The following is a 12142-nucleotide window of genomic DNA, read 5'->3' as shown; positions in this document are numbered from 1 at the left end:
CGGCATTTGTCATTAGTGGGAAAGGTTACACCCGGGTTTCATTCCCGGGAAAGATGACGCTGCAACAGTCCCGGGTTTTTGTTTTTTTTTAGTTTGTCTTTTTCCCCCCTCGGTTCTGGCTCCTGATGGAAACATGACAGCCGGGTGGACAAGCCTATTTTTGCAGCTTTACCGACGCGATGCGACGTGCGTTGAAGTTTCGGACGTTGGCGCGCAAATAGACATGAATATCCCCTGTATCATTCCATCATTTCATACAACATTTAGAATCCAAAATCAAAATCAGAAGTTATTGACTCCCCCACCACCCCCCCCCCCCCCACATGCCCGCCTTACCAGAACCCCCGCGCTCGCTGCCGGGCTCCAAGGGACTCAACCACCGCCCAGAGCCTGGTCTCCCAACCAAAGGAGCGTCTCCACTTCCCGCCGCCGAAGGACCAGCGTCAGGCGCTGCCAGTGCACAATATGATTACTCCATGCTGCTTCTACTGTCCCCCCCCCCCCCCCCCCTCCAATCACAATGGAACCATGACACGGCCCTTGTCCTGCATGTTCGTGACGCCAAACGTCACGCACAAAAAAAAAAAATAATAACAAATAAATAAATAAATAAATAAATAAATAAATAAATAAAAAAGACAGGCAGTCTCCGTCAATCGCCTATTTTAGGAGGGTTAAGCCAGATTTGAAAAAAAAACCTGGGTATACACTAATTTCGGTATAAAAACGGTGTAGATATAGACGTGACAAACACATTAAAAAGATTTTCACTCTCGTACACATAACATTCAAGATCCTGTCGGACTCTGAATGTGAACAGTTTGTAAAAAGAAAAGCATAAAGTAAGGGTCAAGGGGCGCGGTTCTCGGTAGATACTGACAATGGCACCGACAAAACAAAGACAAATATCCATTTATGAATATCTGCACTCGAGTTCACGTGCACACGCTTGATATCACCTTCCAGGGCATGGGTAGCGTTCCAAAGCTAAAGTCTGCGTAAAGCCGAGAAGGCCTGAAATGCCCAGATCAGATGGTGACTTGGACAACTGGATTGACCCAGATATCCCGGCATTCATGTCTACAACGACAATGGAGAGGAATCCAACAGATTTCATTATTCCAAGAACAAACTCAAAGGAAATTCTTTCCAAGAACAAAAGCTCATTCCTCGAGGACTTCGCATTACGGTGGTGGTGACGGTGGTGACGGTGGTTTCCAGACGACAAACTGACCATGTGAGCCTTTGACAGTTACAGTGATCTGTAAAAAAAATAAATAAATACTTTTGCTTTCTTTCCTTTATCGGCAGGTCAGGGTGCAAAGTGAACATCAAGCGTGTGGGCACTAGACATTCGGCGTTGACCACAGAAGCAGTGCGACCCAGGAGGCCTGAAGTTATTTGGCGCATATTTGAGTCTGGGTTAGAGGTTCTATTCTATTTGTGGTTTATTGGAGAAGGCGTGACGGCACAGAGTCTGGGTTGTGCTGCACTCACATGGAACGCGGCAGATGGCAAACAGGAAGTCATGTTAGTGGACGGGAGCATGACGGCAGACAACACCGGCAACGGTGCGCGGCATTTGAGTAATGCCGTGCACCGTATTAACTTTGCTGTTAAGACATTTTTACTTTTTGCCGTCCTCCGTGATGGAATCACGGCCGGATGTTATGTGGGCGAGGAGCAGACTCTACTGCGCATGTCCGCTGTGGCTGCCGGAGACCCGCACGTTTGGAGTCTGACCCGCTAGATACAGTTTTCTCTGGAATATCCCACATAAATGGGTTAAATAACAACAGTGGATCCATATAAAAGTTGTTTTTTTCTATTTAATAATTAAATGGAGGCCGTTTGGTGCTTTTAGTGAGGGAGGGTTTGGACGTGGTGGTGGTGGCGGCGCAGTCGCTCAACTAAAGTCGCGGCTCCAGGTTATACTTATATAATAATATAATTAAATATGAATAATTAATAATAAAAGAAGGGCTTCTACTGCCAGTGGAACTCAGGTGATCACTCAGTAAACAGATCATTAATCACTACCAGGAAACACATCTCTATAGCTGCGCTCTCTATAGAAGCCGCATGACTATATCCATAATGCAAGAAATCCATTGTAGAGCTGCTTGGAGATGAATTTGATGCTCGCGTAAAGTTAACCAACTATGACTGACAATATGTTTGGAGGGAATTTAACATTAATTTAAGTTCACAATTAAATATTAATAGCCTATATTAAGCTGCATTGTTATAGCTACAAGCATTATTGAAATTCCTCTATATAATGACAACACATACAAAATAATATAGTTAACTATATTTTATTGGAGTCTTTGTACCTCACCACAGCAACATATTGTCACGTATTGCTGTGGCACCTCCCCCTGGCTCTCCGGTGCCGTTCAAAAAGTGCTGTTCGCCGTCTCCCGTGTTCGGGGCTCTATTCCCTGTGCATTATAATTTATAGAGCATGGCACTCAGTGTAAAGATAAGGGATGGTGTGCGGTGTGTGTGCAGGGGTTTGAGTCAAACTGCTGCAGAGAAGCATCCATTTCACTCCAAGATGCTGTGGGTGAACACGTCTGAAAAGGGGCTGGATTCAAGCCACGCCCACGTTGTAAGTAAGTTATATCTTAATGCCTCTGCCACTGTGAACTGAAGTGGGGTGACCGAGATGACACACGAGATGGTGCAATGAACAATCTCCGGTGGCTCCAGTTTTCGTACCAACTGGTCAGTGAATAAACTGAAGGAAAGAGCAGATTCGGGGTTCGTTCATTGCCCTGTTCGACTGGGAAACCAAGTCGATTCCAGACTCGACTGGACAACACCAAACAGTCTATCCTGAAAGGGCGGAGCTTTCATTTGAGAAAATTTACGTCAGATATTTTTCTTATTAATTTGTGTAGACTAAAATCGTTCTCAAATCGACAATATGATAACACTCAAAGATGATAATGATTTTAACAAATCACTCAGCACTACTTTTATTTTTGTCAAATAAAAACAGTTTACTCTACATACAATACAAGTTTCACCATTGACCAAGCTCATCACCATTTTATCTCAACCTGATGACTCGACAAAGACTTCTCAGCCAAATGTTGACCTCATCTCTTCGCTGCTGCTATGCAAGTGACAACATTTCCTCTTTATCTAGGAATGTTATTTGAGAATATCCTTATCTTTCTACTGGTGCCGGTGACCTCTGCAGTCAAGCAAACACCAGCCAGAGTAATTTGTCATGTTACAGCCAAATCAGCTTGTTAGCAGAACTCTGTTCACCTGGTTTGAGCGCTGACATTGTGCAACAGTGGAAGGTGCTGATGGTTTCGTACCGCACTGGCAGCGCTGATAGTTACAGCTATTTTTTAAATCCTCCACTCAAACGCCCTGCATCCATCATGTATAAATAGTGCAGTTTGCTCCCCAATGTTAAACATTACAACCATTAGGAAACTGAAACTAAACCTCTTGTGTCTCCAAGAGTAATTAACCAGAACAATTCCCTCCAGCTTCAATATGTGAAAATACAATATGCATTTTCATGTTGTGGCTGCAGAGGGATGCTGTGTATTTCCATTAATACTGTGGCTTATTCCACATTTCCTCTTTCTTCTTTGACCAAATACAAGTGTTGTATGTACACTTGTTTTTATACTTTGTTCTTTATATTCATTATCTTTTGCGCTCTGGCACAACAATTGAAATTCCCCTGGAGCTATTAATTAAATACCACATCATCTTTAAGAGAACTAAATAGAAAATTATAGCAATTGTTCACGCAAATGGAGCAAAAGCGCCGCTGCAGCACAGCGGTGGCGCTGAGGGACGTGACCAGAGCAGGTTGTCCGCGTCCTTCAGCGCCAGACAGAGGTCAATGGACCTGGTAACAGAGTGTGTCCCGTTCTGCTGACACACACATTACCAAGGGGAAGTGAGGGGATTGGTGGCATCTATAAATAGAAAACCCCTCCCAGAGTCCCATCTTTGGCAAACAGTGGAGAAATTCCTTCCTGATCAATACACAGTCTGTGTGTTGAGCCTGGAGTAGAGTAGATAAAAAAAAAAAAAAAAAAAAAAAAAGAACCTGGTTGACAGCTCTGAGGTGTGATCTCCATCGCAGGTACCGGTTCCGCTCATCCCGGGATGACACTACAACAATATTTTTGTCATTTACCATGGTCACCATGTCAGATCATGGCTGGCCGGGCACTCTCTCATTCCATCGGTCATGCAAAGATCAAAAACTGCTGATTTTAGATTTTCCTACTCTGCTTCTCATTTCCTCAAACTACAAACCATAACTGGAACCGCCGCCCAAGTTCGGGTAATTGAACGCCATGGCAACAAGCGATAAACTAAGCAGATTCTCACCAACACCAGGCTACTCGCTGGCGTCATTAACGAAAATTGGAAGTTTTGAGGATTTTCCAAAAAGCAGAAAGCTCATTTCCTCAAGCTAGTTGTCGTCGAAAGGCTGTAGTCGTTCTGTTTTGCGGGGAGGCAGAAAGAGTATGAAGCAATGGTTTCGGTCCGGTCACAGTGGGTGTCTCTGCCAGCTGGGATCATCATCCTACGTGTACATTTTGTGCCAAGTACAGTTTCAACGATAGCTTCAAATGTAGAACTCTTAGTGGTAAAACCAATCATCAAAACGTACGACACTGACTGTGATAAATGAAACTGCTCAAAAAATTTACAGAGGCAGTTGAACTCCGGCCTCCGGGGCCGAGGTAATGGGTCAGAGCTAATCTGATATCGCAGAGCCGCGGCCTGTATCACCAGACTCTATCAGCTCGCCCAAATCTAATATGACACCTGAGCAGAGGCAGAGAGGCGGAACAAATGCAATTTAGCAGCATTACAATACTGTAAGTTCTCCGATGGCCAGACAAGCTGCAGGGGGGAATAACGCTCAAACATCCCTTGTAGTGAAGTAGCAAAAGACCCTCTTGTTGTACATCACATTGTCAGCATGGAGCTTTGAGAGACCGGGGGCCGTCTGAGGTATCCTGCAGCAACTTCTTCCTAGAACTAGAAGCCGTAAAATGGCAATAGAAACTCAAGCGTGGCTCCACATCTGATCAAACGCCGCGGTACCTACGTATGTTGTTCAATGGCGTGGGGATACTCACGCAGGAAGTGCTTCTCCAGTAAGGCTATTTCCAGGTGACCTTTGACCTCGTTGAGTCGATCGGACTCCGTCCCCTGGAAGTCCTGGATGGCCGCAGCCAGCGTCCCTGGGCCCGCCTGTCCAAGACAAATCAGACGGATCAGCTTTAGCTCATGACAACGGTGAGAAGGTTAAAGCATAAAAATGAGTCCGAAGAAGAAAGAGTCAAAACCGCCGGAGCAAATTTGGCCAGTGGACCACATCAATTGGACAACTGGTTCAAAACAAAAAGGTTTTCTTTTCCAATTTTCTCACTCCTGTTCAGCCAAACTACTATTACTTACTGTAACACAGTCATGAGGGAAAACAGCGATATTGATATTTCTTGTTCCTAATGGAGTAAACGTGAGAAATACCTCTGAATTTACATACGACTACGCAGCGGCCGTTTGTGTACAAGGATATAAAATATGAGAATAACATCCTGAAATGTATTGTGTAAGAAAGTTGTTGTTTTTTTTTCCCCCCCCCCCTTTCCTAATTTTGGTTAGAGCCACAGAACACAACGACTACTGCAGCAATACCATGTGAAGAGGGTGAATGTACACACGCAAATAAGCAAACGCAGACAGACAGACAGACAGACAACACACACACACACTAATAACACTGGCAGTTCCCTGTCGACGGTTTCTACCACCGTTAGACCGCAGTGTGTGTGTGTGTGTGTGTGTGTGTGTGTGTGTGTGTGTGTGTGTGTGTGCGCGCGTGCGTGCGCGCGTGCGTGTGTGTGTGTGTATTAATCTGCAGCAGTGTTTCCTGTCATTTTGTGCTTGGGCAGGAAAGAGAACAATACATGAAACAGAAGAGATTTCAATGCAACAAAGAAAGTACGAGCAGGAGAAAAAAAAGGACCTAAAGGAACGGCGAGAGAGAGAGAGCGACGGAGGCGCCCACATGAGTTGAGCTGCAACCTGTGTGAAAAAAACAAAAACAAAACAAGAGCAGAGATGGAGCTGATTGTGTGATGTCGTGATAATGTGGAAAGTGGAGTGAAAGGGGATGTGATCTCACTCACACACACACACACACACACACACACACACACACACACACACACACACACACACACACACACACACACACACACACACACACACACACACACACACACACACACACACTTCCCCCCCCCCCATTAAGCGTGACAGAAACTACTGGTTTCTCAAAATATATTTTACCTTCCTTTCGGGTGTTTATGTCCCCTGAATATAAACTCCCATTCTCAAACACATTATACAGGGGCGCAAGTTATTAGGAGAAATAAAAGCATAACAGAAGACTTTTTCTGTAGTTCTGTGGCTCCAAGCAGCAAGACATGATAAGAAAAAACAAAAACTGGGCAGCCAACAATACTGGTGTCGAATATCACTCATACCAGGTTAAAATAGGGAATTTTTGTCAAATACCCCCTCGATACCAAAAAATAACCCTAAAAACCATAGCAAACAAAAAATGATTGACACATAAAAAGAATGTTAGGTCTCCAATAAGGCACAACAATATCAATAATCATAATCAATAATTACATTCTTATGACATAATGACCATGAATTCTTCAACATAATGGCTTTATTCTATTCCCCTTTTTTTTTTACATAACTTATAAAATAATGATGATTGTAGAGGTTTCGACAGAAAACACATGCTTTGCTTTAATAAAATGGTGGGGTCATGCTGGCTCATGGTCACAGGGACAACACTTCCTATTCCTAAAATCCGGAGGAGTCACAAGAGGTCAACATTTGTACCAGAAGCATAACTTAGAACCTCGAAGATGGGAAATGAACTCCAAGTTCAAACACCACCCAGAATGCCTGACATGAACTGTAATCAATATATGCACTTTTAGGCAGCGCAGTTTATATAAAAAAAAAAAAAAAAAAGTAAATAACATAAAAGTAAAAAAGTAAAAAAACATAAAGAAGCAGCATATGGCAAAGTTCAGCCCCTAGAATTAAGCAAGGTGAAACATAATTTATACATGACGGCCCTTTCTAGAGCTCTCACAACAACAGAGGTCTCAACGTGCTGAATATAGTCACGCACAAGAAACACCAGGTGAAACATTTCCAGATGAATCACCCACATTTATTACCACTATTAATAACATTTCCCTCCATTACTTATATATGCCACATGCTAATTAGTGTCAGAGGATGTTAAATAAATTAGAATGAGCCCTCCATCAACAAGGCTGGCAGGTGTGTGTGTGTGTGTGTGTGTGTGTGTGTGTGTGTGTGTGTGTGTGTGTGTGTGTGTGTGTGTGTGTGTGTGTGTGTGTGTGGGGTCAAATGATATGACTAGGCTTCGACAGGGAACTGCAGGTTTGGAATGTGGCTTCACTCTGCCCCCTAAATGCCTTCTTCAACGTCAACCCAGCCTCACCTTTCTGCCTTCAGCTCATTCAATCTACCACTGATAAGAGTCTATCAAAGCTCCATGAGGTTTCCAACATGCAATAAAACGATACCGTGGAATTGCTCTTCGTGTCGGAATTGGCACGAACAAACCCAAATAAAATCAACCCAACGTGACTGAGATTCTAAAAGCACGCCTCCACCCGATCAGTTTCAGACGCATTTTTTGTCATTATTTTTTCTTTTCCTTATTTTGTAAAGTTTTATATTATTAATAAAAAATGTTTATAATATAAAATATTTATAAATGATTTACATTATTTATAAAAAAATATTATTCACCTTATTCATAATAAACACTAATAATCATAATTATAAATGCAACAGTCTCTACCAGCTCAGTATATACGTGCACGTTTTTCCCGACGCACTTATTTACTGTAACATGTGTCTCAAGTCGCTCGCTGCATCTTATGACTTCCACTATAAACAAGCATGGATGACGAGCAATTAGTTACTGAAGTGGAGAAGCAGAACATTGTGCAAGATGCACGTAGCCATTATTAAAACACCGTCCACTTTATTATGCAGGGCCCTGATTCTGGAGTAGAAAAGCCTCCACCTCAACGCTGGTATGCCAAATGCATTTTGTGCGCAATTATCCGGCTTACCTTACAGGAAACTGGAAGGAATTTCCATTTGGCCATTACTTTAGCAGAGCACATGGTCCTAGATGGCAGCCGGCGCGGACAGGAAGGAGCAGACGTGCCCCCTCACGACATTAGTGAGCTACACAGTAACACGGCAGGAAATCAAGCTGCCTCGGAGAAAGTGACAGCGTTGACATGCATCAGGAAGGGACGCCAGCACCGCACACAGCGAGTTGTGATGCTGGAGGTTCCGCGAACATGGAGCTGGTGGTAGAGGTCGAAACATTTCTACAGGCGCCAACACACGCAGAGGTCCTCTTAGTCTTGGCCATTTCCTGCGAGCATTGCCATTCACAAACAACTGTAAAATAGCAAAGCAACGCTTTGTTAATGCAAAATGCAAAGAACGGATGCAAAAACTTGCACGTCCCATTGCAGCAGAGTCGGGGGTTTTCCTGTCTAGCGGTGTAATTGCTGGGGTACGAGCCGCTGGTAGGAAGTCTTGGGTGCACAGGAAGTGAAGTGTGCATCCCCCGTCCCCACTCATCTTAATTCTCAAAATGACTCTTTCGCAACAGAGACCGGTTTATGTGCAGCTGACACTTGTGCCCACAAGACACTATTTCATTTTTATTTTTTTACCACTGCCTCCAAATTCCCCTGAAATTTGGAGGCAGTGTTTAAAAAATAAAAATGCTCCAACAACTGGAACTTAGGTTCATTAAACATCAGTTGGGTTTGGGCAATTTAACTGCTTAGCCAATTTCTATGTCAATAAATGGCTTTTATTCTTTTAATCATGACAGCCCCAGCTCCTTTGAAAGGTTTGCAGCTTTAATATCAATAATACGTCATGCAACCACACAAAGGTGGACCACTGCATTCAAAAACAAAGGACAATCGATAATTTAAGGGTGAATTTAAGGCAAAAAGCCATGTTTAAATCTTATAAATCATTAGGTTAACCACACACACTGGATGTGTGGCTGCGGGCCAGAGAAGTCAAGGAAGGTGAACGACTCAGACGAGGGGTTCATGCCTTTCGTTCCAAGAGTAGTTCTCTGACACACACACACACACACACACACACACACACACACACACACACACACACACACACACACACACACACACACACACACACACACACACACACACACACACACACACACACACACACACACACACACACACACACACACACACACACTTTTGTCAGTAGGAATATTAAAAAAAAAAAAATGTTATATATATAATAAATAAATCAATAAAAAAAATCATGAATTGTATTAAGTCACTGGAAAGGCATAATAATATTTAAAAAGAGAGCAAAACATTTCTTTGACCTTTGTCGAAAGAGTAGACACAAGGAAAAATAAAACAGACACCTCTTGTGAAAAACCTGTCAAGCTTTTAAAGCTGAAATTTTCATGCAACGCAAATCACAATTTTGGCACCTCCAAGCCCATTGGAGAGAGAAATTCACAAAAATGAACAAGACTGAACTTGTTCCAGCTTCATCGCTTTGGTGCAGAAAGTCGGTCAAAGCGTTTTAAAACAGGGGCATTGGAGTCGTGCCGCGCTGCAGGACGGCTCAGGAAGCTCCCTGGAGAAATGCAAACGGACCAGTTGATCAGCATGTCGCAGAGAAATCAACATGGAGACACCCAAACGGTGGCAGCAGGATTCCCAATGAAACATCACGTTTTGAGGTTTGATCTCTACCGCCACTGCACAAAGAGGAAAAAAAACACCGCCGACTATGAATTAGAAAAAAAAAATTTGAAGAAATATTTGGGGTTCTAAAAAGGATTACAATCACCTCAATTTAGTCCTTCTCACGTCGGCAATGACGTTTTACAGAAAATAGTATTTTATTCCAGACAAAATCCATCCAGATCACAGCAGAGCGCAGAAAAAACCCCACAATAATTGCTGAAGAGGAAATTGCAGCAATTAATATCCCCAAAACCATCAAGAGGGTTTTTACACATATCTATATTTATCGCAATCTACTAAAATCAAAACATGAAATTTACCACAATATCTAATAAAATGTTCAATCCTAAAAATCAGAACAGGAGCTCGACTAACATCCGGTTATGATCAGTAAATCAGTCAGAACAAAACTCTCATCTAAATACTCTGATTGTTTACCACTGAAAGAGGATACACAAAACCTCTCATTTCCACCACGCCCTTATCTGGGATTCTTACGGGGCCTTGCTGCCATTATTACTCATTTTCTCACACGCCAAATAACACTAATAAAGGAGTCTGAAAGCCACGCGGCGTTGAGCGGCTTATCCACGCCGCGCTCGGAGGGTTTTCACCCCAACATGAGATCAACAGGAAAGAGATAGAATAAACAGGAACACGGAGCGTCACCCAAGGAATTTCTCAGAGAACGGCCCCAGAAATCTGACCACAATGAGGGTAAAGTCAGGCAAACCCAATACACCCAATCTGTTTGATTTGGTAGAAAATTTATCAATTGTGTCGGCATTTTGGCGAAACCATTTGATTCGTTGCAACCAAAGAAAAAAAAAAATAATATTGTGCCGCACGGAATCTGTTGTTGCAGGATTTTCTGATAATATGACGATAAGCTGTGGTTGTGTTGCAGCCACACAGAGAAGAGAACCAGTCTCTCCCTTGTAAAATGATCCGTGGAGGCTAATCACATTGAACTGTGTGGTGATTTAAAACACTTGAGAACATCATCATATCTTCAGCTTGATTATTTAGACAACAAAATTGCATTTTGTGATATGACAATATGTTTGTTTTAAGATGAATGAACACAAACGACAATAAAAACCCAATAACAGCAAATTGTCGTCCATGTCTAAACACAATATGCAGCACAGTTCAAACACACAGCACAGTAGGACTGGACGATATATTGTCGTAATATCGACGTCGTGATGAGACGAGAAATCATCTGGGAGTTGGGCCCTTGTAATCTCGTCATACAGTTTTAATGTTGTCGTCAAGGCTGCGCTGCAGTAAAATAATGCAACTGCATATCCATTCTGAAACATTTATTGTGTATAAATATCTAATGAAAGCACCGTAGAAATCCCCCAAAATATCATCAAATGTTTGATATCGAGGTATTCCTAAAAAATATATATATTGTGACGTTTTATTTCATCGGCATCGCCCAGCCCCACAGCACAGTTCACCACCATCTAGGAGAGGAGGAGCGTGTTCCTACTTGGGCGTCGGCCTGGGGGAGCTGCTCGCCGGCGGCGTCTCGCAGCTCCTCGGCGTCCTTGAGGGACGCTCGCTGCTTGGTCGGGACCTCGTCTCCACATTCGTTGTCGGACGTGCTGGGCGACTCGGCCAGGTCCAGGAACTCGTCGCGCCTCTGGCCCCGGAAGCGGATCTTGTCCAGCCTCTTCAGCATCGTGAGCGCCGTGGACTGGGTCTTCACCTTAACATGGCACACCAGGTTCCTGCACGGCACGGGACGGGACCAGAGATGGAATCAGATATCTAATAGGGAGGGTGATGTTCAATTATTTCACAGATCGAGTGATCGCATTATGTACTCGATTCCAAATCGATTACTCGCATGGGGAAGAATCTATTTTTTGGACTGCATTCTGGCCGCACGGCACCACTGGTTAAAATGCAAACATGCGCACATAACACGTCAATACCCAGGTTTTTCCATAATATTGTAGTCTTAATGCTTAGCCTATTGTCAAACAGTCCCATATGACACAAACAATTATATTCGCTCACAAACGATTCACCATGACAAAATGACACGAAATAAAAGTGTGCCAACGCAAGAATTATGGCTCTCAACAATAATGAGCATTAAAATGATTCAAATGATAACATCAATTGGAATTTGTAGCATAGTAAGCAAACATACAGTATGCTATTGTTTTGAATTAAAAAAAAATAAAAAGTGGGTCAATGCGGGAATTATAACACATTTAATA

General features: G+C 43.0%; 1 protein-coding gene across 5 annotated transcripts in view; it reads right to left on the bottom strand.

The window, feature by feature from the left end:
• The window catches only part of gramd4b (GRAM domain containing 4b), a gene marked incomplete at both ends in the record, with an annotated part of 37634 nt that extends 26009 nt beyond the window's left edge, over positions 1–11625 (bottom strand). For 2 of the 5 annotated variants that reach the window (XM_080002451.1, XM_080002450.1), the window contains 2 exons: positions 5136–5250; positions 11431–11625. In XM_080002451.1, the coding sequence (XP_079858577.1) occupies positions 5136–5250; positions 11431–11595 (280 nt within the window). Of the gene's footprint in view, positions 1–5135; positions 5251–11403 lie in introns of all 5 variants that reach the window. The other 3 variants (XM_080002447.1, XM_080002448.1, XM_080002449.1) reach the window with 2 other exon arrangements.
• Between the last annotated feature and the right edge of the window lie 517 nt (positions 11626–12142).

The sequence above is a fragment of the Zeus faber genome (assembly GCF_960531495.2).
Source record: "Zeus faber genome assembly, chromosome: 6".
NCBI lineage: Eukaryota > Metazoa > Chordata > Actinopteri > Zeiformes > Zeidae > Zeus > Zeus faber.
This window is presented reverse-complemented; position numbering and strand designations above follow the sequence as displayed.